This window comes from Lupinus angustifolius, chromosome LG04 (assembly GCF_001865875.1).
Source record: "Lupinus angustifolius cultivar Tanjil chromosome LG04, LupAngTanjil_v1.0, whole genome shotgun sequence".
Taxonomy (NCBI): Eukaryota; Viridiplantae; Streptophyta; class Magnoliopsida; order Fabales; family Fabaceae; genus Lupinus; species Lupinus angustifolius.
In genome coordinates this window covers 9551043-9577343 of record NC_032012.1, presented here as the reverse complement: position 1 = coordinate 9577343, position 26301 = coordinate 9551043, and the positions used below count along the sequence as shown (strand labels likewise).

General features: G+C 34.2%; 5 protein-coding genes and 1 pseudogene across 8 annotated transcripts; 3 read left to right on the top strand and 3 right to left on the bottom strand.

Annotated features, from left to right (window-relative positions):
* Window positions 1066–5390, top strand: LOC109345655 (zinc transport protein ZntB-like). Its single transcript, XM_019584785.1, has 5 exons — window positions 1066–1144; window positions 2157–2996; window positions 3893–3972; window positions 4112–4376; window positions 4712–5390. Exons 2-5 carry the CDS (start codon window positions 2192–2194, stop codon window positions 4978–4980), a joined length of 1419 nt encoding a protein of 472 aa, XP_019440330.1. The 5' UTR covers window positions 1066–1144; window positions 2157–2191; the 3' UTR covers window positions 4981–5390.
* On the top strand, window positions 6052–9606 carry LOC109345653 (heat shock 70 kDa protein, mitochondrial-like). 2 transcript variants are annotated; one of them, XM_019584783.1, is made up of 7 exons: window positions 6052–6260; window positions 6757–6821; window positions 6928–7006; window positions 7128–7694; window positions 7787–8407; window positions 8898–9435; window positions 9466–9606. In XM_019584783.1, the coding sequence occupies exons 1-7, from the start codon at window positions 6183–6185 to the stop codon at window positions 9513–9515; spliced, it is 1998 nt and encodes a 665-aa protein (XP_019440328.1). In that variant the 5' UTR covers window positions 6052–6182; the 3' UTR covers window positions 9516–9606. The 2 variants fall into 2 exon arrangements, with proteins under 2 accessions (XP_019440328.1, XP_019440327.1); XM_019584782.1 differs by having other exon boundaries at window positions 8898–9606.
* Window positions 10493–13349, bottom strand: LOC109345654 (transcription factor GTE2-like). 2 transcript variants are annotated; one of them, XR_002107433.1, is made up of 4 exons: window positions 11602–13348; window positions 11175–11403; window positions 10926–11082; window positions 10493–10826 (listed from the first exon to the last, which is right to left on the bottom strand). XR_002107433.1 is itself a non-coding variant. In XM_019584784.1 (4 exons), exons 1-3 carry the CDS (start codon window positions 13102–13104, stop codon window positions 11024–11026), a joined length of 1791 nt encoding a protein of 596 aa, XP_019440329.1. In that variant the 5' UTR covers window positions 13105–13349; the 3' UTR covers window positions 10493–10877; window positions 10988–11023. The 2 variants fall into 2 exon arrangements, 1 of the variants encoding a protein (XP_019440329.1); XM_019584784.1 differs by having other exon boundaries at window positions 10493–10877; window positions 10988–11082; window positions 11602–13349.
* On the bottom strand, window positions 14882–15782 carry LOC109344612 (annotated as a pseudogene).
* Window positions 16913–20022, bottom strand: LOC109345652 (soluble inorganic pyrophosphatase 6, chloroplastic-like). The gene is made up of 6 exons (XM_019584781.1): window positions 19693–20022; window positions 18817–18977; window positions 18334–18434; window positions 18045–18226; window positions 17604–17702; window positions 16913–17226 (listed from the first exon to the last, which is right to left on the bottom strand). Exons 1-6 carry the CDS (start codon window positions 19945–19947, stop codon window positions 17134–17136), a joined length of 891 nt encoding a protein of 296 aa, XP_019440326.1. The 5' UTR covers window positions 19948–20022; the 3' UTR covers window positions 16913–17133.
* Window positions 23303–25756, top strand: LOC109345651 (transcription factor bHLH19-like). Of its 2 annotated transcripts, XM_019584777.1 has the most exons (5): window positions 23303–23442; window positions 23731–23779; window positions 23948–24463; window positions 24594–24953; window positions 25403–25756. In XM_019584777.1, the coding sequence occupies exons 2-5, from the start codon at window positions 23744–23746 to the stop codon at window positions 25475–25477; spliced, it is 987 nt and encodes a 328-aa protein (XP_019440322.1). In that variant the 5' UTR covers window positions 23303–23442; window positions 23731–23743; the 3' UTR covers window positions 25478–25756. The 2 variants fall into 2 exon arrangements, with proteins under 2 accessions (XP_019440322.1, XP_019440323.1); XM_019584778.1 differs by lacking the exon at window positions 23303–23442 and having other exon boundaries at window positions 23621–23779.

Here is a 26301-nt window from a genome sequence, read left to right as displayed (position 1 = left end):
TCAATTCGGTACCAGATCTTAAATGAGTGGGTAAATGATAACAGAAATAATATTTTTATATAAAAAATATTCATTATTATAACTAATTATGTTAATTTTGTAGTCATATGAATATATCAAAATTATGATTGAATAATGATCTTAAGAGAATATTGAAGAATGTTTAATGGGATTTGAAGGTGACATCCATGAGAATAGTAAAGAAGTTGATGCAGCCTCGTCTTGCCTTAATTAATGCCTTTAACTCCATAAATAAAACCTCGTCAAAATCATTTTAATTTTCAACTATATTTCTTCAGAAGAACCTTGAAGGCCATAAAAATTATGCAAAATGATAGAGATATCTTCTTAGATGAGCTTAAGTCTCCAATTTATAATAAATTAATGTTCCAACACAATTAATATACTCTCATATTATCACCAAAAAAACCAATGCGGCGTTAGTTCAAGTGGTACATGTTTAATTTCCTTTAAGTAAGATCTTGAAATTCGAGTCTTGTGGACAAAAAAATAACTGTTGGAAGAGTTGGCCTCATATACTCATAGATATTAGCAACTTAGATATGATTATCTATAGTACGGGGATACATACGGTAAAGCAAAAAATATTATCACAAAAAGTGTTGGCAAGAGAAAATCCCCCATATACTTAATCGTTTTGATAATTATCTAAGATTTTCGCATTACTAACTCATTTAAAGAATTTGTATTTTACGTTAAACATACTCATAAATATTGGTATTCTTCAAAAAATTAGAAAAAGATTCAGATAAATTTGAATGTATTAATAATAATAATTATATTCTTATATCTTCAATTTCTTTCTGTTTTCTACCTTACCAAATAATCAAAAAATCATCATATTTTATTCTCTCAAATTTTAACTTTTACTTCTATAAAAACCTTAAAAATTGGTTGCCCAATCAGTGACACGTGCCATAATTTTTTTATAATTAATATAATTTAAGGAACCATATTAATAATAAATAATAGTGTGAATTAAATGCAATTGGCATAAATATTAATGATTATGTAAATTAGGCTTAACAGTGTTAATTGTTTTTATTAATCGGAGGTGGAGGCTATATCTGTTGTTTCAGTTTGAAGCTTTCATTGATTTCTCCATTCAACAACAACATCAAAGGTAATCATTAATCCACTTCAAACAATTAATCAATCTCTTTAACCACTTTCATCAAACTCAATATTTCTTCTTACTTTACTTTATTTTTCTCTTGCAAATAAATATTACTGTATGGTATTTGAATAAGTTTAATATAAATTGATGTGTTTTTAATGATTGCTAGTGAATCTATCTGTTGTGGTTTGTTCACTATGGTTTTCTGATTGGAAATAATTATATGCTAGTTTTGAACTTAGTCCTACATCCATATCATATAAATTAGAGATGTTTTAGGTTCACATGCCATTTGTCTTACATAATATTCACCTTTTATTCGGGCTTAAGACTGACTGCATGTAACAACAAGCATAAAGAGGTGGACAAACCATTCTGTAGATATAAAGATTGAAGATCATATCATATCTCAAATTACTAGATTTAAGTATATTGGATCAGTCGTAAACTATGTCAGGTAAATAATAAGATTCTAGCGAGTGGATGAAATGGTAGAATGCGTTGTGTATCATATGTGATAGAAATGTGTTACTCAAGCTTAATAGAAAATTTTACCATAATTATATGACTCGCAATGTTATGTAAGACTAAATTATGAATGGATATACTAGCTAATACATGAGTAAGAGTAAATTCATTAAGGAGAAAATTGGGTTAGCTCCGATTGTAGAAAAGTTGGTAGAATCGTGCCCTTAGGTGATACGAGCATGTGGGGAGGAGACTGCTAGAAGTCCTAGTAAGGAGAGTATATCAAATGAAGGTTAGTGCTATTTCCAAAAGCAAAAGGAGGCCAAGAGAACCCATAGGTGAAACAATTAGGAAATGTTTAGAGATCAATTATTTGTCAATGAACATAATTTATGACCAAATATTATAGCATCGTTCGATATTTGTAGCCGACCCCACCCCCTTGTCCCCTCTCCTCTCCCCTTGTAAGGCCTCTATGAGTCTATCCCTTGGACCAATTTTTTGTATATGAAATTGGAGTTCCTAAATCAACTTGTTTTTTCCTCCTTAGTTGGAAGCATAATTTGGGGGAACCTGGCAAAAATTATGGAACTGGCTAAGCATAGAGTAATGGTGAATGGGGGAGCTGAGGAGATGGAAACTGAAACTTGTGTAGAGGAGCCTCTCAGGGTCATGGAACACCAAATCTATCCTTTCCATCCTGTCGAATTGGTGAAGAAGAGAGTCTATGTATTTGATGGCAAGGGGAACTTTTATCATAAGGATTGGGATCTAGCAGACCTTTATCAAAAAGAAAATCAGGATCGGGATGCAGCAGAAGGTCGAGGAGTGAATGAGTTTTCTTGGTACCATGTGGAACTTCCAAAAGGAAATCAGAACTTGTCACAATCTGCACAGGATTTGATTGGTGTTCTTTGCCCGCCTTTGAAACTCCAAGACATTCTATCACTTGTCAGCAATGGACCCTTTTGTGCACATGTTGACGGGGCGCTTGTTTTCCGGGTTAATTCTCCTGGACCTCCCTCCAGTGACTTCACTTTTAGAATTGCTGCTAGAGTTACAGAGAATTCAGTTATCACTGTGTCTTTGGGGCGTGTTCCTCGGTTAGGTTTCTCACGAGTTGGTGAATCTCTACTTTATGAGATTCCTAGTGTTGAAAGATCCCCTCAGTCTAGAGGTCAGCAGCAGGAAGGAAGTGGTATTGTGATCAAGGAGCATGTTCTTGAATTCTTATTGACTATGAATCACTCTGAGGAAGCTGATAATCCTGTTCCGAGGTCTGTCTCAAATCTCGTTGTTCATATAATTGACACACATGTAGATCAGCTTCAAGATATTGTGACAAAGCTTGAGATGGAGTTGGACTCGGCGGAGCTTGACTTAGATAAAGGTAATTTCTGTTATATAGATTCCTCGATCCCCTAGTCCCATTCTCTATCAATGACATCCACAACAACCATAGTTTGCTTGCTTGTACTATTGGTAATTAAATGGCTCTCAGGATATATCCATTCTGTCATTTTAGTACTCTTCATGGCTTACAAATCCATTCTGTTCTTAATTGCTGCATGTATGCCGTAGTTTCTATGTTTCTATTAATTGACTTGAAAGGGACATTGGAATGAGTGTAGATGTAGAATTGTTGGACTTGTCTAGAGATGATATCTTAAATTTCTGATAATTAATTTGTATAATTAAGGCTCGGTCGTTGTTGAAATTTGTATGATTAACTTACCCGTTCAAAAAAAAATTGTTGATTAAGGTACTGAATATAATCCTAAATCTTTATTTGTTAGTTTTGATGAACATGATTTATGATAGAGTATTATGACGTCGATTGGTCCATGTAGCCGACCCCATCTAGTGGGATAAAGCTTGGTTGTTGTTGTTGTATATTTTTGTTTTCAGTAAGCATGGGAGTAGATGAAAGGGACCCAACTGAAAGAGCTACCCAAAGGCTGTTGCTGATTATTTCCTTGATTATCCGCTAATTAGATCAATTATTTTTCTATCCAACATCTTAATGATGTATTCTCCTATGAAGATGTTATAGAATGCATTGCTAAGTCTTTTCATTGTTGGCTTGTTTATTGTTGCACTGGTTTCAATATGGTTATTAATCTAATCAAGCAAATTGTTAATCGGAACTCCTTTTGCATATAGACTGAAATATATGTTTCCAACTTGTTTTTGTGCATGTTGCTTCCAATACTAGTTCCTTGATGTGCCATATCTATAATTGTTTCATGGAATTGAATAAGAAAGAACTGTTTTGGTTGATCGTAGGCGGTTATGCTCTAAAGAAAGAAATGCTAGATGACAGAAGATTCCCCAAACTGCACATTAATTTGCAGCGTCTACTGCAGGTTCTACTTCACTCATTTTTATGCTTTCATCTAATTTTATGTTAAAAGACCCTCCATATTTGCTCTCATAGTTATCAAATTACACTGTGTGGAATCACTAAACTTCCTTTTGATCTTGCATTGCCTCATTTGTATTCAGGTGATTGCCCATGGAGAGCAAGTTTATCTCCGAGTCAAAGAAAAATGTTCCTCAAAAAGATGGTTTGCCAATGAAGACATCAACTCCCTTGAAGAACTAATTGGAAGGTTAAGGAGGTTGAAGGAGAACGTAGGGTTTATCGTAAATCGAGTCACAGCAATTCAGGCAGGTCTGGATAGCTGGCAGTCAGAGCAAATAAACAGGAAACTCTACTATCTTTCATTCCTTTCCATAATATTCCTCCCTTTATCCATCATAACAGGAGGTTAGCAATCTGATTGTTTATGAATTTTCATTATCCACCCTCATAAGCATGGCTTCACACTGCGGACGACACAATATTGCAGGTGTGGTCAATGTCGTAGCATCACCCCAAAGTTTTGGTGCGGTTTAAAATCAGATTGATGCGACCGCATTGGACCACACCCGTGCCACATAAGATTAAAAAATGTATTTTCAATCACTAAAGATTTCACACTGCAATGAGCCCGCAATCTAGATTGTTGTGATGACCATAATGCATATATCACTGCAACCACAATTTAAAACCATGTTCTCAAGCAATATTGTATGATCTTGATTTTTGGACTATGAATGCAGTTTTTGGCATGAATGTTGGAGGAGTTCCATGGACAGGGCAGAATGTCCCCGAGTTAAAGGACGGTTTTCGTAATGTCATGTTACTCTGTGTTGCAATGCTACTTCTCATACTACTCTGCTTCATTTTTCCTGTCCTTTATACACGTATAACTGCTGCTTGGCAAAACAAGAGAGCTCTGAGAAGAAGCTGGTCACTGAACAGGAAATCTCTACTCAGAAGAACTTCAAGAATAGTAGATCAGGAGAGAGGTGGCTACAATCACATTTAATGCTAAAAAATGGTATCTATGGATCAACATTCAAGTCACATTTTCACTACTTTCTGGTTTCAGCAGTGTCTCACTTACACAAGCAATTTCATCATCTGGATTGCAATTTTCAGGCAAAACAAAGATCCATAATAAACTCACAATTATTTGTCAATTTAACAGTAACCTTTTACCCCAAAAGGAACATTCATGAATGCACAAATTCTCTGGTGGTAGATTAAAATGGAGATTTTGATCAAGACCATCTTATTCTTTCATTGTTTTAAAGCTTTTCATTGGGTGTGGGTCCATACTTTTTATTAAAACAATTTTGGGGACATTTGTACAGTTTACATCCTTTTATATTCTGTTTTAATTTTGGTGCTATATAAGATAGAAGAAACTGCATAGTTTTCAATTGATTATATTTATGTCATTTATCATGAGCATTGAACTTGTGGAGTTTGTTCATGGTTATTTAAAGTCTATGTTCACCTTTTTTAACTAAAAAAAGTGAGATTTTTAAGTAGAAAAGAAGAAACACAAATGAGATTTGCAATCCCTAGCAAACCATAAGAAATAAGTGAACAAAGTTAGTAAGTCATACACTGATATTGAGTTTAATTAGACCATTAAGTTATATAAGAATTCTTCAAAATAATAAATTCTTGATTACCTAAAATAGAATACCTAATAATGAAATAAATTATACTTGTCTACTTTTCACCTCATTCATTCTTTTCAAAAATCCAATTTGTGAAGCAAGACTTTTCACATAAGAGTATTCAAGCACAACAAAATGCACAAAATAATAATGATAGGTGAGTATGTTAGTTAAAAATGAAAAAAACATTATACAAAAATAGAAGAACATGTAATCTATCATTTTTGAAGAGAAATACATTTCATAATTTTTGATGCTATCATTCAAAATTTAATTAAAATTAAAATATTAATATATCATTCAAAATCTAGTAGTTGTCGTCTTCACAAAAGTCTTTTCGTACAAAAAAAATGATGAGTAGTGGTAGGCTATGTGGCACATACATACCCATGAAGCCATGTGATAATCTAAATCTAGAACTTTCCTTCATTCACCTCTTCTGTGTAACTAGAATAATCTTCTTCTTCTCTTTCTCTTCCCTTTTAAAATATAAACAAAACCCAAAACCCTAAAACCTTCATCACTTTTACACCACTTCTCTCTTATCTCTTCCATACCTATGGCTGCTGCTGCCGCCGTACTCCGCTCTCTCCGCCGCCGTGATCTTCCTTCTGCCTCCTTCTCCGTCTATCGTTCGGTAATTTCGCTTAACTTTTTTTCTTTCTATTTTCGTCTCTTTGTTACTTGTGGTGGTTGTTGCTATTAACTGCCTAGGTTGTTCGATTTGATCCTTGTAGGTTTTAAATCCATTTCTATTTGCTGTTTTTTGTTCACTTTTTTAGAAGTTTTAAGTTTCTAGTTTTTTTCAGATTTTCCAGTGATTATTTTTTGCAAGGTGTGCTAGAAATTTATTTCTAAATATTATGGTTTACTGATTCGAAATTATGCTAGGTTGTTTGTGATTACTCTGTACCAGCTGATTTTGTTTGTGAATTATGCACCCAAACCCTTTATATTTATTTTAATGGACCCATTCTAATCCTTTTTACACTGCAATTGGGGGTTTAGTGAGGTATATGAACAATTGTTGATATCATGGTTTTGTCCATTTTGTTGTGATTGGTTGATTTGTATAGTGCGGTGACTATTATTCTGAAACAAGTTTTTTCTGATACTTTTTCATGGTTGTGCAGTTGACGGGAAGCACCAAGCCATCATATGTAGCTAACAAGTGGTCGAGTCTGTCTCGGCCATTCAGGTGATGCATTTGGTTGTTACTTGTTTTGTTTGTTAGACGCATGAAGTCGTGGTATCTCTCAATATTCGATCAAATAAACTCATTGTAACTTTTAATTTCATTACAGTTCAAGGCCTACTGGAAATGATGTCATAGGTATTGATTTGGGTACTACTAACTCATGTGTTGCTGTTATGGAAGGAAAGGTAAGACATTGTCACCCTTTCTGTGTTTCTATTTTGCAATAGTTGGTCTTAACTCAGACTTCATTTATTTCCTTTTTTCAATAGTTGGTCTTTGCACTGACTCAACTAAATTCCTTTTCAGAATCCGAAAGTTATTGAGAATTCTGAAGGTGCCCGAACAACACCATCAGTGGTTGCTTTCAACCAGAAAGGGGAGCTGCTTGTGGGTACACCGGCCAAACGTCAGGCTGTGACCAACCCAACAAACACCGTGTTCGGTACCAAGCGAATGATTGGTAGGCGCTTTGAGGATCCTCAAACACAAAAGGAAATGAAAATGGTTCCTTACAAGATTGTCAAGGCCCCAAATGGAGATGCATGGGTTGAGGCTAATGGACAAACATATTCCCCTAGCCAAATTGGTGCTTTTGTTCTCACCAAGATGAAGGAAACTGCTGAATCTTACCTTGGAAAGACAGTTTCTAAGGCTGTAATTACTGTACCAGCATACTTCAATGATGCTCAGAGGCAGGCAACCAAAGATGCCGGTAGAATTGCAGGTCTTGACGTGCAGAGAATTATCAATGAGCCCACTGCTGCGGCACTTTCATATGGGGTGAACAATAAGGAGGGTCTTATTGCAGTTTTTGATCTTGGTGGTGGAACATTTGATGTCTCCATCTTAGAAATTTCTAATGGTGTTTTTGAGGTATATTAACTTATTTTTCTATGTTTTCCTTTCTTATAACTTCTCAGAAAGAGTAATATGGGAAACTTATACTGCAATATTTTGATTTCAAGGTGAAAGCAACAAATGGTGACACTTTCTTGGGAGGAGAGGACTTTGACAATGCCTTATTGGACTTTTTAGTCAACGAATTCAGGAGAACTGAGAGTATTGACCTTTCAAAGGACAAGCTTGCCTTGCAGAGGCTTCGTGAAGCAGCCGAGAAAGCAAAGATCGAACTGTCATCAACATCTCAAACCGAGATAAATCTGCCTTTCATCACTGCTGATGCATCTGGTGCTAAGCATCTGAACATTACATTGACTAGATCTAAATTCGAGGCTTTAGTGAATCATTTGATTGAAAGGACTAAGGCACCATGTAAGAGCTGCTTGAAGGATGCTAACATATCCATCAAGGATGTCGATGAGGTTCTTCTTGTTGGAGGGATGACCCGTGTGCCTAAAGTCCAAGAGGTGGTTATGGAGATTTTTGGAAAGTCTCCTAGCAAGGGTGTGAATCCCGATGAGGCAGTTGCCATGGGAGCAGCAATACAGGGTGGTATCTTACGTGGAGATGTTAAAGAGCTACTACTTCTTGATGTAACCCCACTCTCACTGGGTATTGAGACTTTGGGTGGTATCTTTACCAGGTTGATCAACCGTAACACTACTATCCCTACCAAAAAGGGTCAGGTAATTCCTTAAATCCACTAATATTTGCTTTAAGACAAGTGTTTCTATTTGCTTATCTCTTGATGGAGGGTGTTTAGTCTTTCAAAAGTAAATGTAACATTGAAAACCATACAACTTTATGGTTAATTGAAAGCTTTCACATAATATCTCATCCACTTCTTTGCACATGGACAAGTGGTAAGTCCTACGTTATTTGCCTCAAAGTCTGGGTCATGGTTTAGATACTTGCTGGGTTATTCCATTTAATACCAATTGCTTTTAAGGCGAAATCTAACATGGTATTGGAGTTGGAGTCGGTGCCTTTTTTGGCAGGCATTTTCTGTGGAGTGGTTGGGAGGTATGTCCCACATCGCTTGCCCCAAGCCTTGGCTGTGATGAGCTACTCCATTTAGTGCCTATTAGTATTTAGTAGAGCCTGTTCAATTTAGTAATATGTATGTTTGTGCATTGTGATCTTGTCTTTTCCTGACTTGTGACATCATTTTGTCAGGTGTTTTCGACTGCAGCCGACAATCAAACACAGGTAGGTATCAAGGTGCTGCAAGGGGAGCGAGAAATGGCTTCGGACAACAAAGTGCTTGGAGAGTTTGATCTAGTTGGCATTCCTCCTGCCCCCAGAGGCTTGCCTCAGATTGAGGTCACATTCGACATTGATGCCAACGGAATTGTCACTGTCTCTGCCAAAGACAAGGCCACCAATAAAGAACAACAAATCACAATCCGTTCATCTGGTGGACTCTCGGATGATGAGATTGAGAAGATGGTCAAAGAAGCAGAGTTGCATGCACAGAAAGACCAAGAGAGAAAGGCTCTTATTGACATCAGAAACAGTGCTGATACTACCATCTACAGCATTGAGAAGAGTTTGGGTGAATACAGAGATAAGATTCCAAGTGAAGTGGCCAAAGAGATTGAGAATGCAGTTTCAGATTTGAGAAAGGCCATGTCAGAGGACAATGTTGATGAGATTAAGGCCAAGCTTGATGCTGCAAACAAAGCTGTGTCCAAGATCGGGCAGCACATGTCAGGTGGTGGTTCTACTGGTGGTGGTTCCTCAGATGGTGGGCCTCAGGCTCCGGAGGCAGAATACGAGGAGGTGAAGAAGTGAGAGATATCTAGTGGGTTTTAGCCACTGCTCTTTTTGTTGATTTATCTTTAGACAAAAGTAAAAAACCGATCATCTTTTTATTTATTTAGTAGAGAAGTATAATATAAGGTTACTTAATTTTGTATCTACTGTGGGAACCACGAGGCACTTAAATTTGTAGTGCTTTTGGAGTGCCGAACCATGCTGTTTAATAACGTTACTGAAATTTTTGCATGTTGTTTTGCACTCAAATTAAACTGATTGGATATTTGCAAAGTTCAGTTATTGGTTTGAATCTGATGCCATTCCTAGTTTGTGATCTGATTTATTTATGTATAAAACTTTTCTAATATTTCTATGAATTAGGATTGAACATAAAAAATACAACTAAGACATTGGTCACCAAGTTGGAATCGTATCCTTTTCAATTAAGTAAATCTCTCAACTATAAAAAAATATTTATAAGAGAAATACACAATAGTATAATTTCACAAATAAACATTGTACCAAGCATCAAGTCATGACCCAATGAAGGTTAGAGTGTATGCTCATCATTTCCAGCTGAACTTGACAGGAAGTCATCAAACCCAGAAAATATTATTGTAATTGTGTGGTTTCCTCAATGCAATCTTCTTTCGACAAATTGGTGGTTTCCTCAATGTAATTGTAATAGCTTGGTTTTGTCTACTGTGTTGTGTGACTAGTGCAAGGTTCCTTAATTGACACTTTTTTGCTTTATCACTCCCAGGCCACAGATTTCTAATAACCGTGGGACACTATTCTTGTCAGATTCCTGGAATTGCGCAGTTCTGAAAGCATTAATATTAGTATTATATTTTAGTGGACCTCTTTTTCATTATACTATGTATCAAATCAAATCATTGAGAGATGTTACAGGAGTTTGAAACTGCATTAGTCAATAAACCATTTTCATATCATTGTTGTTTTAGCACATGTTCCTTCCTATTACGAGGTCAAGGTAGTCTTTGACACATACGAAATGAAAAAGTTGGTCTTTTAATTGATTAGAGATCCCAACAAGTTCAACGAAGATCCACAAAAAGGACTTCTCAACAAAGGATAATCCATCTATTTACTACTGTGGTGGTAATGTGTACAAGGTAAACTAAAAAAACACCAATTCCCTGCCTCTATTCCTAATATCTAAACAAATCTATCCTAAGATTTCATTCTAATTTATGTCCTACAAATTTGTTTATAGACCCAAGTCTTCAGTTTCCAGAAACATTTTTACACCCTATCTCACAACACAACAATCCAATCTGTTAATCCACTCCCAAACTGAACCGAAAAAAACCATGTTCACAGCCCCTGAAAATAAAAAACCAATCACAAATTTAGCCTTGCAGAAAAATTAACTCGTAGTAGCAAAATAAATTCCACATGAATAATGGATATGACAAACCTTACCAATTATTGAAGACACCCATAATGGGGAGCTTATGAGGCCTACCCACGTTCGTCTTGTTTGACAATTACTACCACAAAAGCAATGCTTTGCACAGCTACTACAAGTGCCCATTATCTGCTTCAGAACCACTCCCTGATGAACTCCCTGATTCTGAATCTGCAAAAAATGATTATAAAACTTCAGTTTTTCATCATTAGTTTTATCTCCAACAAGAAACCAAAGCATAATACTTAGAAAGAGGTTAATACCACTTGATGAAGACGAATCACTACTTGAACTGCTTGAGCTACTAGAACTACTACTTGCATGGCCTCCTCCCACAACATCTTTATCTTTCTCAATCTCAACAGGCGGGAACATACTCATTGGTATCTCATCCCCAATGTCAACATCCTCATCACCTGCATAAGCTTCCACTTTCTTCGCCTTCTTTGCCTCAACAGGCAAAGTATCAACCTTCTCACTAGCAGGTAATTCCTGTATAATCAAGCAAAACAAAATCCCTTAGAATGTAACAATCATACCATAAACCATAATTAAACAGAGAAAAGTTGAACTCTTCCCTATATTCTATGCTAAATTGCTACTCATAAAAGAGGGAAAAAATCCATCTTTCCTCCTATGCTACCCATTAGTTAAACATATAGAATTTGAGCTAGGAGAGATTTAAATTACCCCAATGTGTTTGTTTGAAGCTGCCACATTATTATTGCTAACATTGACCATTAGTGCTTGCCTCTTGATCTTGCTCACCATCTTCTTGTAATTAGTTACCAATCGATCAAGTTCCCATAGGGTTTCAGTATCAACAGCCTCAATATCTAGCTCTATCTCATCCCCATCCTGCTCTAAATGCCCATTCCTCTTCCTTATGATCTGCACCACCTGTTCCATTTTCTCTGGAGGCAAACTCTGCAACCCTAAGCCCAATTTATGTTTCTCCTCAAGATTCATTTCCCTCTTATTCGGGTCCTTCGCCTTTGGCTTTGGTTGCTTCACTGGCTTCACCAGAGGGGCTCGCATTGGTGATGGTGTGTGCACTGGAGACTGAACTATTGGAGGGCTTGGAGACTGAACTATTGGAGGGCTTGGAGACTGAACTATTTGAGGGCTCGGAGACTGAACTACTGGAGGGCACAGAGACTGAACTATTGGAGGGCTCGGAGACTGAACTATTCGAGGGCTCGGAGACTGAACTATTCGAGGGCTCGGAGACTGAACTATTCGAGGGCTCGGTGACTGAACTATTCGAGGGTTTGGAGCTGCTGGTAACGGTAATGGTGGTTCTTGTCGCAATTTAGTTTGCGGCAACATAGAATTTGAATGAGTCAAATTTCCCTTCTTTACCCTCTCCCTCTCTGGCTCAACGTGATTCCATGAACTAGCCGGCAATTCCTCATCAAAGTCAATATCTTGTCTCAAGCAATATTCGAATTTCTCATGCGTTGGCCGATAGAGCTCCTCAAACCTCACAAGAAGCTGTTCCGCCATGGCATACACATCATGTCCCTTAGGGTTGTATGTCAAAGCATTGTTGAAAGTTAATCTCACATCATCAGCAAAATCCGACGGCATCGAATAAACATTCTTTGCCAAATTGGATTTCACAGTTCCTAGATCCATGGGCTTCTTAATTATATCATAGTAATCGTGAAGACCCATACCAGCAACGTCAACGGGAACATTGAAGATCCAACTATGCTTGTGCTTCATCAGCTTCTGCAAAACCTGCGCACAACCCTTCAACAAGTTCCCAATTTCTGAATTGTTCCGTTTCAAATCCTTAACGGGCGAATTTAACGGTAACGGACGTTTTGTTCCAGAAACCTTCTTGCTCCCCGGTTTCTTATTGAAGCTCTGCCTCGATTGAAGTTCACCGGATTCAATTCGACTTTGGAATCTTCGAATCCTTTCGAGCTCAGAGACGAGGCTATTCTTGATTTCTTTGATCTCATTCTTTGTGCAAGACGCAACGTTGAAGGTGACATATTGCGGGGCATGACTCGCACCATTCGGTCTTCGATTGATGGAAGAACCATCGTCCGATTGGGTTTTCTTTGCGAATTTAGGGTTAGGGTTAGGGTTCGATTTAGGTAATTTCCCCATGAATGCAGCTCCACCGCCTCTATGCTGCGGCCAATTAGGTTCGTTCCGGTTGACTAAGACAGCGGAAGCCATGTAACCACGAAATCACCGCCGTCCGGTTAGACTCCGGCGTATCTCCGGCATTAATTCCCCAATGCCGGTCGAAACAAACAAGAATAAGCTGGGTTGAAAACCGCAAGCAAATTAAAACACCCACGCGCTAGATTGAAACCTCACGAATGGTCACGCGCCACCGAGGCAAGGCTTTGTGATTGAGAAAGAGCGTGTGATATGAGGTTTGGAATTTTGGGTTTCCCAAATCTGAGCGATGAACCAAAGAGTGCTATGGCCGCTTCTTAAAGGCGTTGAGATCTGCCCGTGGCTACTTCGGGAAGCTACCTTGACCGTTGATTTGTTCTTAATCCTTCATCCAATGGCTGATTTCGTTTTCTCTGCTGTCCTGGGGACTGCCCGTGGGATCTGACACGGACGGTGGAGATTTGGAGTGATTACCACGTGGCTCTATGCGAGTCGTCGGATGGGGAAGGGGTGGTATCTGGATTTGGGTTTGAGTTTGAAGTGAATTTGTGGTGAATGTCATGGGTTTAATGTTTCTACATGGTGAGGGCCCACTTGATGACATGTATGGGAATAAAAATCATATGTCACATAATTTTTTTGTCTTTTAAGTAATATAAAAAAATTATTTTGTACTTTTACTATTTTTCTTTTTAATTATTTTTAATTAGTTATATGAGTATTCATAAAAATTAAGAATCTCACGTAAATAGTGAATAATATTATTATTTCAATAAAAAATACATGAATGTATTGGAGATGTTCTTACTTTCTCCTTTTTAAAAGCAAATAAAATCAAGCAAAATTATTAGATTTATCCTTTAATATTTTCTATTTATATATTAGTCACTTTTTAGTTTAAAAAGGTTATTTTTTTTAAGTTTTTTTGTGCTTTCTCAATTGGTTTTATAAATGTAATATTTGTTAGTTTTGTACCTTAATAAATCTATTTTTTAAAGGTATAGTCTAAAATAAAATTCATAGACATATTTAAAAATATTTTCATATGAACTTAATTACAACAAAAGAAATTTTTTATTGAAAATTGATAATTGTGCAAACAAACTATTAAATAAGATTGAAATAATAAAAAATAATTAAAGTATAAACTTAAAATCCAAAATAATTAATTTGATAGTTTTTTCTAAAATTAATTAATGGTAAGTGAGAATTTATCAAGATGGTCTCATAAAATTATGAGAATTTTACTTGTGGCAAAATTGATGGTTGGTAAGGCATTTGGCAAGTGGTTAGATAATTTCAGGAACTTTATTATGTACCTATTTTAATCAATTAAAGGAATATATTAGTTAGAAGCCATGAGAAATTCTCATGAAGATTATTGAAGAAGTAATCTTATAAGTAATGATATATCTCATTTTAAATTCTTTTACCTACATAAATATAATATACATTAAATCAATCATAATAAACAAAATATTATTTTGTAATATATGTCATTTAATGCATAAAGACCGAAAGGGCTTTTTGTTTTGTTCCTACTTCTAATAAATTGCTTCAAACCCACACGAGAACAATGATGTCAATGTCACTTACACTCATAAAGGACAATGTTTGTGTTATAGTTGCAATATAAATATCTTCTCTAGTATTATTTATAGCCATAAAAATATCTCCATTTCAAATTATTACCATCCTAATAGAAAGCATGATCTATATATATTATCCTTTACATATATACATCTTCTGTATTCTAAAAAGATTAAAATTCTATGAATGAAGCATAGGAAAATTAAATATCTCATTTCAATTTTGAAGCATAGAAATAGCATAGAGAGAAAAGGTAGGATGTTAATTACTACACATGGATGTAATAATTTAAGGAGAATAAAGAGATCCACTAAATAATAACAACATTAAAATGATTACAATAATGGTGTCTCTCTATGTGGTAGTGATGTCATTAAGTAGCAAAAATAATGGTTGGGTCACAACAGCACTCGTCCAAGAGACAACAGCAACACAAAGCTGCCAGGCTGCATATTTGGACACAACAAACAAACAATACAACATTAAAATAAAGTCCTGAGAACGATACTTGTTGGGAATGACAACCACGAATTTCAAAAAAGATTAGTTTCTTACCATACTTGAAGGAAACCTGGTGATCTCTTTGGCTGTGGAGCAACATAGTACTGTGGAGGTGCTGCCACAGGAGGAGGCCCTTGATAAGGACCTATGTTAATTATTTACTATTAGTTACAAAATACAAATTATCATGCATATGTTTCAAATTCATGCAGCAAAATGATTTATGAAGTGAACAAAAAATGAACAAAATTTCTTACTATCATAGTTCATAACAACACAAATATGGTTAAGAAAGGTTGAGTGTAATATGAGGGATGAAAGTTATGTATCTATATACCTTGAGCAGGATATGGATAACCATATTTAATCTCACTCATCTCTGCTACAACCACAACCACAACCACCTATTACCCTTGCAAATAAAAGCTTTCTTGCAACACAGAACTTGTACTTGGGTATATATATATATGTATATATAGATATATGTGCACACAAATGGTGCTATGAAGAGGCAGAGAGAATATATGAAGTGAAGAGAATGAAGAAGAAGGTTCTAGAAAAGACATCTCACTTGTTGGATGTTAGCATCTAACTTCACTATCATTACTATGCTATTATATTTTTACTTTTTCTAAAGTCATCTCCTTAGGGGAACAAGAATAATCAAACAATAGCATCTATAACTAGTCATGTTTTATGTTTGGAATTTATGGAACCATTACCAATTATTTAATTTAAGAGAATAAGGTCTCTTTATATTATGAGATATTATCACATGTATTGTTTTGTTTAGTTTTAAAAAATGTTTTTGTAGAAACGATTAAATACGACATATGTTATAATTTTAATGGTTAAAAAAGATTATTTATCTCATTATATTAGGAAATACTTTATTCTCCTGATTTAAAGGGTTACCGAGAAGAAATATTACTATTATTAGATGGTTTAATTTTTTAAGCATGATACTAAAGATTGATTTATGTTTTGTATACAAAAAAATTATTTTATTGGTAGAGATAAAATTTATTCTCTGCCCTTCAAGAGTCATATTTCCAAAGGTAATGTACATAAAATACACATATATAACTCTTGGGTACACATTTTGTATGAGTCACTATTCTGTCTAACTAGTTTACTCCCATTAACATATGAAAGTGTAGCTTTTTGAGTGAATGGAACAAAGTTGTGAATTTAAAAACATTTCCCATAAATAAATAAATAAGAAATACAAGTGCAAGCACATCTCAAAAAGTTAGGACACCCTCTTGACAAGTGGCTTCATGAGAAGGAAAGAATAAAGTTCTACATTTCTTTGATTCACTTATAATGAAAAGTTGATAGTAAAGGTTGGCATGAAGTTCCATGTGAATAGAAAGGTTGAAGGTTGAGTTAAAAAGCATTCACATGATTATGCTACCTATCTTAACACTTTCAACTGAAATTCTTAAATGATATTCATCCACTGAATCAAAATTAACCACTCAATTTTTAACTTAAAAAGGATATGCTATACTTTTTTATACCAATTCTGGCTTTGAGATGTTTGTGATCCCACATGACTAGAGAAATTTCATAGCAGAATGATCCTAAAAATTTAAACTTTTTGTAAGAACAATGCCAGTACTTAAATTGCAGGATTTACTTAATAGATTGTTACCCTTCAAAGAGGATGGTATTTTATATTCTTGGACACCCAATTATGCAAGCTTTTACTTGATTCATATTTAATTGTAACCACACTCATTGGTTTGATAATTAAACCGAAGATGACAATAGTATACTGGTAGATTTAACTAATAGATACCTATTAAAAGCTTCAATTTGAGTCCTACAAGGTTATTACATATAGTTTTATTCTTTAATTCAACAACCAGAATGGAAAAATAATGAGTTAAATAGAATACAAAAGCAAGAAGGATATAAAAAACTGAAAAGTTCAACAGAAGAGTTTTCTATGTCATGAATAGAACTGTATCATGCAAGCAAATGAATTTATGCGAGTGATAGTTCCCCTGCAGGAATTGATCTCTTGATGAGTTTATTCCATGACTCATTGGTCTCAGTAATGACCTTAAGCGCGTAATCCTGTGCACCAAATATAAGTTTAAGAGTTAAGATACAATCAAAGAATTTTATATTCCTATGCATCTAACTTGTGTAGGAAAAGAGGAATTTCGATTCCTACATCCTTGGGTAAGAAAGTGATTCCTGAGCATCACATTCTCAAGAATGTGCTCAAAATCGTACCAACGCCGGAAGGCAAATCGTGGAAACAACCTTCTACCTTAACCGAAACAAAATACAACCATGAAGGCTTTTTTTCTAGTAACCACAGCAACCACCACCAAATTTTTTTAAAAGTACATGTAATCATCAATTATTGACCTCTATCATAAAGTTCAAAAAGAGAATTAAGAATTTCTTGGTATAATTGCATTAGGAGATTCGTGCAGAAAAAATACCTTATCTGTAGCTTGATTGCCAAGCCCAAACTTATTAGCAGGCTTTCCATCAGGTATTTTGTAGTCTCGGAACCAGTTCCTGATAGCAGTTAGGGTTCCCTGGAGAAATCCAAAGATTATACAACACACAAAAAGTCGATAATATCTTGAAGAACAGAGAAATGCATGCTATCTTGTCCTCCTAATCATATCAAATGATGTTGAAGCAATACTATACAAATTGACTATAACTTAGAAGCTTAGACTGTCCGGTTAATCAATTTTTTGTGGCAGTGGTAGATAAGTTAACCGCCCGAAGGTAAGGAGATCATACACATTAAAAACCACCCTAACAACTCAACATTGTTGGTCAACCTTGCTCAACATAATTGTAAATAATAAATAGTGGTAGAGAAGAGGCTTCGAAAATAAATACTCAGCTAGCTAAGTAATAGAGCGTACTGGAAAATGCTTCTCGACATCACCAACATCATTCACAAGTGAAGCCTTCGGATCATCTAATGAGATTGCGACTATTTTCCAATCAAGTTCTCCTTCATCAATCATGGCTAATGCAGCCAAGGGTTTGATCTTGAGAACCTCACCTATTTTCCTCCGGCTTTCACCAATCTCAACCACATCAACTACAGATTAACAAAGAAATTAGACACATTTTGTTGCAGTCCTACTTATGAAAATATCATGGGAAAAAAATAGAGTCCACACTACACAGTCATAAGTAATGGTATACCAGGATCATTATCACCAAATGCTCCATCAACTTCAGAGTTAGCAGAAGATGGATCTTCCCATGTTTGTGGAAGCAAACCGTAGTTCCAATGTATATTATAGCTGGAGAGCATGAAAAGACATGTTTCACCATAGGGTAAATATGGAACCAAATCTATTCAGTTACATCAACAAAGCATAAGTTTCAAAAGAATTTAAAAGCCAGATGAATGAGACACAAAATGCTACAACTATTAAAGGCAAAATAACATGAATATGGTGTTACGGAAGAAGGGGGATTTTGAAGCTCCCACATGGATATATGGTTATGTGTAGACATCAGTAAAGAAGGTATACCATGGAACATCTACATTGCCACAATGTTTACTTGATAAAGATAAAATCTTGGTTGAAATAGAGAAAGAGATTTATGTTAAAAATGCACAGCCAAGGTCAAAATATACAACAAAAATGGAATGGTATGAGCTTTGAGTTTGTATCTCACGGATAAAACCGAAGCTTCCCCTTTTTCGTATCCTGTTTTATGGGAGTGAAAGGCTCATCGGTGGCAACCTCCATCTTCGCACTAGATTCCTTTGGTATTTCGACAATAAAGTTGAAAACACCATCACCTAACTGCAACGGAATATCGTGCCAGGGAGAAACCTGCATATTTTACAAATTATTTGTAGTGAGTACAACTGTACAGGTCTCTATTGACATGAACAGCACATGTAGCAGGAAACTCATTCAAAGAAAATTACTTTCAATGTTCCTTTTCTTATTGCATATACAGACTTATTAGGTAAATTCAAAGTTCCTAGCAAAATATTAAGCAAGTGTAATTGAAACATACCAGTTAGCACTTGCCCTTTGTTTGTAGATAAAAGCATAGGAAAGGTATAACAAAAAGAGAAAATAAACACATGAAACATAATATCACGATCAGTTTATGAAGTATGACAAAATCAGTGAACACCATACTGAACAGATGAATAAAACAAAAGTGAGAAATTTGACAGACCCAACATCACATTTTTCTGATTCTAAGCAAAACCAATAAAGCACAACACTTAAAAACAAATATCCAAAAATTACAGCCAGATTAATTTTTGATAAGTAAGCAATTTTTAATTTTCCTAACCTTTCTATCAAGCTATAAAAAACTTCCAGATTAATTTCCTCTATCCCATACATTTTCAATTAACCAACCTGTGTTCTGTGAAACACACTCAGAACATAATGAAACAAAAGTAAGAAACTTTGAAGACCCAACATCAAAGTTTTCTAATTGTAAGCAATACACATTAGCACAAGTGCACAACACTAAGAAAAACTATATACATAAAAAATGGACTTTAATTCATGAAAAAAAAATGACCTTTTTGCCAGATTGATCATGGAAGAAAACTCGATAATCAAGGGTTTGAGGTTGGCCTTCCTCCTTAACGAAAAGTTGGGGGTTATAGATGGCTCTGCAAGTGTAAGACTTGGTCCTAGTCTTAGATGAAGATGAATAAGAAAGTTGAAGGTTGTTGTTGTTGGAAAATGTGGTACGAGGAGGGAGAAAAGGTTTGGTAATGAAAGAAGAATATGTGGAGTTGCTGCTTAATGCTATGGCTCTAGTGGCCGCCATGGATGATTATGGTTACTGTGAGAATGAGGTGTTTGTCTATGTTCAGTGTTCACTCTTCACTCATACAATATAATGCAATAAACGTGCTTCTATTCATTCCATCTATGGTATAAAGAGATAGTTTATCTCTCCCGGTTAATCAAATTAGGATATGTATTATATTTAATTATTTTTTATAAAAATATTTTTAAAATTAAATAAAACAGTACACGTATCATACATTTACTTGCATGTAAAGAGATATTTTATTATCGCTTATTAAATGTGGCATCGTATAATTGGATCCTTCCGTGTCACGATTCACAAACTGTTACCTAACAGCAAGGAATTAATTTTTCCCATGTTTCATCCACATTCCTATCAAATTCACCCGAATGGAAAATTTGTAAAAAGAAAAGAAACTTCATACATTGGATCCTAATCTTATCCTACCTACCTAAAATATGATAAATTAATTAATAAATTACCTTCACACCCTTATATAAAATAAGAGTATCTAAATCATTCATTACTTCTTTATACACAAACAAATGAATGACAATCAATTTAATTAACTAGATAATGGTTAATTAAACTTAGTTCATGGATCAAATGAATCGAATTTGAATTGGGTGAGATTGTTAAATAAATAAGCCGAACTTAAGTTGGATACATTTCGACTCGATATGTTTATGAGCTGACTTTATATATATTTGGTCCATTAGATTTTAAAAAATCAATGAATAAGATTAAGTGTAACTAATGTAAATTAACTTGTAAAGGGATCTCTCTTTATATATTTATATATATATATGAAATATTTGTTTACATTCAAGTTAAGTTACATTAGTTACACTCAATCTCAACAATTCATTTTCTTAAATCCAACAGACCAAATGGGTGGGTACAATAAATGATGAGAGAAAAAAATATAAATATTAAATAGCTTATTGCATTCACTCATTTGGTCCATTAGATTTAAGGAAATGAATGACCGAGATTGAGTGTAACTTAACTTGAGTGGAAATAAATATCCCATATATATATATATATGTGTTTGAAAAACTAATTTTTATGATTATTATGATCCACACATTATTTTTTATATTTATTGTTATATGTAAACAATTTTATATTTATATATATGAACTAATTGAAACTGAGTCAAAGAGTTTGCGAACTTTAACTAAACCAAATTTGAGTTAAAAAAATAATTTGTATCGAACTCGAGTCGAAGTTTTGAGTTGAATCAATCCTTATTGAGCTAAACCGAGATGAGCTCTAATTCAGCTGATATGTAGTTCCACACAACAAACTTTGAAAACCCAACATCATCTCAATAAACTATAAAGTATTGAGTGTAATATTATTTATGTGTGTTAGTATTTGTCATATATAATTAATATATCATTTATCAATTATTTATATTATTTTTTTAAAGAACTTATGATACTTAAATATGAATAATGAATAATACGTGATAATATATTAAACTCATATACTGTCACTATATATACTTTTCTATATATATTATATTAGTTAACACTAGATATTTTATATGACATGCCAAAAGGACCACTAATAGTATATGTGTTTCCTGGCTTGTATGGCAAGATAATACAAATATATATTAATTAGAATTAAAACTAAATAAAATAAACATGTCATGGTTCATGTGAACAAGTCACTTTATACTCATCAGAAAAAACAAAACAAAAATTTACTTTAGAGTTGGAATGTGTCTGTTTTTAATTTATGATTGTTTTTTCTCGATTATTTATTTTACTATTGTTCTTAACATAACATTATTAAGCTACCATTTTTCATTTTTAAGGAATGGGAGGGGTCCATGAAAGAGACTAATTAAGTCCACGTATTCTAGAAAGAAGAAAAGGTTTCTAGAAAGATCCTTTGACACTTCAAGAACACAACAACAACACCATATATTCCTAGGACAAATATCACATGTCCCAAACAGTATTTTACTCCATGTCTCAAACTAACCAAAATGTTACATTTTATTATTTTTGCTTGTGTCAATATATGATTGGTTTGAGACAAGGAATGAAACACCGTTGGGAACAACTAAATCGCCATCTATATTTCTCTGCCAGCAAGTCCAAATCTGGACACATCCATTCCCACTGGGATCATGATCAGCATAGCCACTCTGGCTCCGGAATTCTAGGATAGGTTTCAAGTTTCAACTCTTGATGGAAAAATTATTCAAAACCCTTTTCTACTAGTATTATTTTATACCCTTTTTATCATTACACTAATCCTATTTATTTTAGTAAACTTCTGTTCCCACTTTACCAAATGACAAGAGGTATCACCAGCTGCAATTTTGAGTATTAATACATTTAAATATTGTATGTACTCTTTAATATGCGGGTTACATGGGTCACACTATCACAGCACCATAAGTTTTGAGAATTGGCTTAAAAAAATTCAAAGTCAAAGGAAACATTGATGTATTAGCAGATCTCATAAAATGTGTCACATCGTGTAATTGATCAAAAAACATTTAAATATTAAATTTTTTAATTTAAATATTTTTTTCAATCAATCACATATTTAATGATAAAGAACTAACTAAGTTTATTATCATTGATATTTGGCAATTGACACCTTGCCAATTAGTAATTGAGGGCATGTATGTTGTATCATCCCATACTGTGTCTCATGTCAATAATAATGAACAAAAATAAAAATAATAATGATAATTTAAATTTTTAATTGACATGATATATTTTTATCGATTTGAAATAACGTATAAGACATAATCTAAAATAACATATTTTGTTGGAATCAGCCCTATGACATAACATAGTAATTAACGATGAATAAAAAATCTTGAATTGAAGCCTTTGAGAGATAAGGCTAAGACAAAAAAAATTCTAGTTTAATTGAAGTCTATTTTATTATTTAATAGATAGAGCTTCCTCATTACTTATATAAATTTGTTCATTTGATGTTAATATAGCTAATGTGATGGCAGATAAGCACTACTTCTTGCTTATTGGTTGCATAGTTCCAAAGATCTTTGACCAAGAGAATGAGAATAGAAGATGAAAGATCTAAGAAAATAACTTTGAAAAAATGAACAAAAGGTAAAAGGGTGTAGGGCAAATAAATAACCTAGCTAAAACTTTGAGACGTGTAAAAGGGACCACATGCTGAAGAATATATATAACTTTGATTTGCAAATCCTTCACCTAAATTTCAATGGCTAGTTGGTGAAGAACACCGACCACCAAAGTCCACAAAAAACAAAAGTTGGAGGTATTAATTTGTCAGCATGAAGGGTACTCTAAAATATATAAAATGGGTTTTGGTTATTATCCTTGATTCATAACTAGACTTCTATTGCTATGTTGGCTAAGCCAGTTCACATCATAGTGCAACTTTTCTAAGTTGGAATACAGTGAGAGGTAACAAAAGGAATTACAACAAACAGATATATAAGAACTGCTAGGGTGGCCATCAAAATTTGAAAGATTCCATATCTATTAAGTAAGCTTCTTCTCAACCTTAGAACATTGTTCATTGAGTTTTTTTTCTTCATATTAACAGTGCATGTTCACAAAAACCCTATGTTCAGTTGAGATTTAGTTGATATTGATGCATGTGTTCATCACAAACAAAAAATGATTTAATATTTCATTTATTTAGCATAATGTTAATTTACCAAACATTTCTATCTGCTAGATGAATCTGAAGTACCAAAGTCCAAAACCAATTAGCTTTTGCTTCTGACTTCTTTTCCAGGATATTAATTATCTTCAGCTCTTTTGATTGCAGAAGGATTAATCTTATGGAGATTTCATCAATCATAGGGTTGCCTGAACTGGTAAGATTTATAGCTCTTTAAACAACTATTCTTGAATCAAAGGTTAATCATAAATGAATGAGTTTATACTCTTCATCAAGATGATCATGGGTTATTTATTACATTGACTGTGTGATATACTACTTTAGTTTAGAACTTCTGAATATATAATGTTTTCTGATTTTGTAGGGGATAATGGAGGATCCTAACTTTTTCAATCAGTGGAACATAAGCTCTATCGATGCAACTAGCTTATTAGCAGGTTCTAGTTTTGGAGAGACCTTACAAAAAAGTTCAATCTCTAACTCAAACTCCAACCCCAAAACTTGCATGGAAAGTGAAAGACCTGCAAAACAGTTCAAAAGCAACTGGAATAACAACAGAAATCCTCAAACATCAGAGGCACAATTTGCTTCTAATTACTCAAATCTTCTTTCATTTGTTGATTCTAATTATTACACAAGTCAATTGGGACTAGTGAGGCCTAAGATGGATATGGTGTGTCCCAAAGTTGAAAGCAAGATAGCTCAGGAAGCTTTTGGGCATCAAAACTTTGTCTTCCAAGACTTCCATGAGGGCAAAATGATTGGGGCACGCCCTAAACATTCTACACCTCATGAACATGTGTTAGCTGAAAGGAAACGGAGAGAGAAACTCAGCCAGAGGTTCATTGATCTATCTGCCCTTGTTCCTGGCCTTAAAAAGGTATCAAATAAAGTTTTTATGCCTTTGAGTTTATTCATTTAGTTACTTATTTTGTTAACAACTACACTATCAAATTTTAAACTTCACACTGTATATGTATACATATTGGTCTCAATTTCCCTCTTAACAGATGGATAAAGCTTCTGTTCTTGGAGATGCTATAAAGTACTTGAAGCAAATGCAAGAGAAAGTGAGTTCTCTTGAGGAGGAAAAGAATAGGAAGAAAACTGCAGAATCTGTAGTATTTGTGAAGAAATCTATTCTATCAAATAGTGATGATTTAGACACAGGTGGTTCCTTTGATGAGGCACTACCTGAAATTGAAGCAAGAGTTTGGGAAAGAAATGTACTCATAAGAGTTCACTGTGAGAAGAAGAAAGGTGTTATAGAAAAAACAATCAGTGAGATTGAGAAACTCCATCTAAAAGTCATCAATACAAGTGCCTTGGCATTTGGGAGTTTTGTCCTTGATATAACCATCATTGCTCAGGTAATTTCCATATTTTTTTATTACTTGCATTATTCGAATCAAAGTTTGTCAAATGAAACTTTTTCTATCTCTCACAAAAATCAAAGGAACAACAAATCTTGTCCTATATTTGATGTAAAAACTAAAAAAACATGATTCTTATTATAATGGCTGAAAGTTTGAAGCCAAGACTTGATAGAGAAGAAATTATTGCATGGTTAATGGTTATTATCTCAGACCAATGACTAAGTAACACCTCATTATATGATAATAAGAAAGAAGAAATTATTGTTAGGTATAGTATTTTCCATTTACAGGACCACTTTTTGATGTGATTTATGGGGCCATTGGTGCCATGCAAATGTGCAATAAATTTCTTTTCACTTCTCAAACTAAAACCAAAAAGAAAATGAAGTTGAATATATAGCAGCAATTAAAACTCAATAGGACATTATTTGTGTAAATTGCAGATGGAGGTGGAATTTAGCATGACAGTGAAGGATCTGGTGATAGAACTACGTTCAGCTTTTGCATCTTTCATGTGAAGAAGTTTCATATCTATAGTACCCTTCATTCTCAAACTAAAGCTTCAGAAGAATAGGAGTTACAAGTTTATGTTGTTCAGTAATAATTGTTGTTTGCAAGGCCTGTTTTGTTTGCCATATATCTTCATAGAGATTCATTTTGCAGGAAGGTTTTTCTGTTTTTTGCATGGTCAACTCTTTGACTTTGTTATTATCACCGACCTGTTTCAACTGTGAGTGTCTTGTTGGATTTTTTGGCATGAGGTTGAAGTGTGGTTCAACTACATCGCCTGTTTTTTCCACCCTTTCATACCCAAATCTTTATAGGCCTCTTGTTATTTTATCTAGTGTTCTTTAGTGTCTTTCTATTTCATGCAAATTATGGTTGTAAAAGTTTGGTTTATAGTAATTGAATGATTGTGCCTATAATAATAATTAAGTCTTCATAATCATAATATTATCTTTCTAGTTCATCTGTAAAAGTATTTAAATATATTTTGAATGTTATTTATTTTATTATCATTCTCGATTCATTTTAAGATAAAATGATATCGAAGTTAGAAAACAATTTATCGTTATTACCAAAATGTTGAGCTAGAAAAGATTCATATTGTTATTAGTGTTATTAATATTGTACCGGTCATCAAACTGGATCAGAGCATACTGGTATAGTGGTGACATAATGATTTAATTGATGATTTACTAATTAAACCGTAAAATTATGGGTATATACTACCATACTAGAGTAATGCCTTCGTTGGTATCATTTGGTTTGGTGAAGTGATGAAAAGTGTTGTGTCTTTGTTACAGTATATGTTTGATGTAGATGCTGAACCAATTTGGAG

Coding starts and splice junctions, on each gene's coding strand:
- LOC109345654 (XM_019584784.1), bottom strand. CDS start 13,104: ATGGCTTCCGCTGTCTTAGTCAACCGGAACGAACCTAATTGGCCGCAG. Junction 11,404..11,601: donor CTTCAAACAAACACATTGGG/GTAATTTAAATC, acceptor TTGATTATACAG/GAATTACCTGCTAGTGAGAA. Junction 11,083..11,174: donor TGATTCGTCTTCATCAAGTG/GTATTAACCTCT, acceptor CATTTTTTGCAG/ATTCAGAATCAGGGAGTTCA.
- LOC109345652 (XM_019584781.1), bottom strand. CDS start 19,947: ATGGCGGCCACTAGAGCCATAGCATTAAGCAGCAACTCCACATATTCT. Junction 18,435..18,816: donor GGGAAGCTTCGGTTTTATCC/GTGAGATACAAA, acceptor CATGCTCTCCAG/CTATAATATACATTGGAACT. Junction 17,703..18,044: donor ATGTCGAGAAGCATTTTCCA/GTACGCTCTATT, acceptor GGATTTCTCCAG/GGAACCCTAACTGCTATCAG.
- LOC109345655 (XM_019584785.1), top strand. CDS start 2,192: ATGGAACTGGCTAAGCATAGAGTAATGGTGAATGGGGGAGCTGAGGAG. Junction 2,997..3,892: donor GGAGCTTGACTTAGATAAAG/GTAATTTCTGTT, acceptor GGTTGATCGTAG/GCGGTTATGCTCTAAAGAAA. Junction 3,973..4,111: donor ATTTGCAGCGTCTACTGCAG/GTTCTACTTCAC, acceptor ATTTGTATTCAG/GTGATTGCCCATGGAGAGCA.
- LOC109345653 (XM_019584782.1), top strand. CDS start 6,183: ATGGCTGCTGCTGCCGCCGTACTCCGCTCTCTCCGCCGCCGTGATCTT. Junction 7,695..7,786: donor TTTCTAATGGTGTTTTTGAG/GTATATTAACTT, acceptor TTTGATTTCAAG/GTGAAAGCAACAAATGGTGA. Junction 8,408..8,897: donor TCCCTACCAAAAAGGGTCAG/GTAATTCCTTAA, acceptor TCATTTTGTCAG/GTGTTTTCGACTGCAGCCGA.
- LOC109345651 (XM_019584777.1), top strand. CDS start 23,744: ATGGAGATTTCATCAATCATAGGGTTGCCTGAACTG. Junction 23,780..23,947: donor TCATAGGGTTGCCTGAACTG/GTAAGATTTATA, acceptor CTGATTTTGTAG/GGGATAATGGAGGATCCTAA. Junction 24,464..24,593: donor TTGTTCCTGGCCTTAAAAAG/GTATCAAATAAA, acceptor CCCTCTTAACAG/ATGGATAAAGCTTCTGTTCT.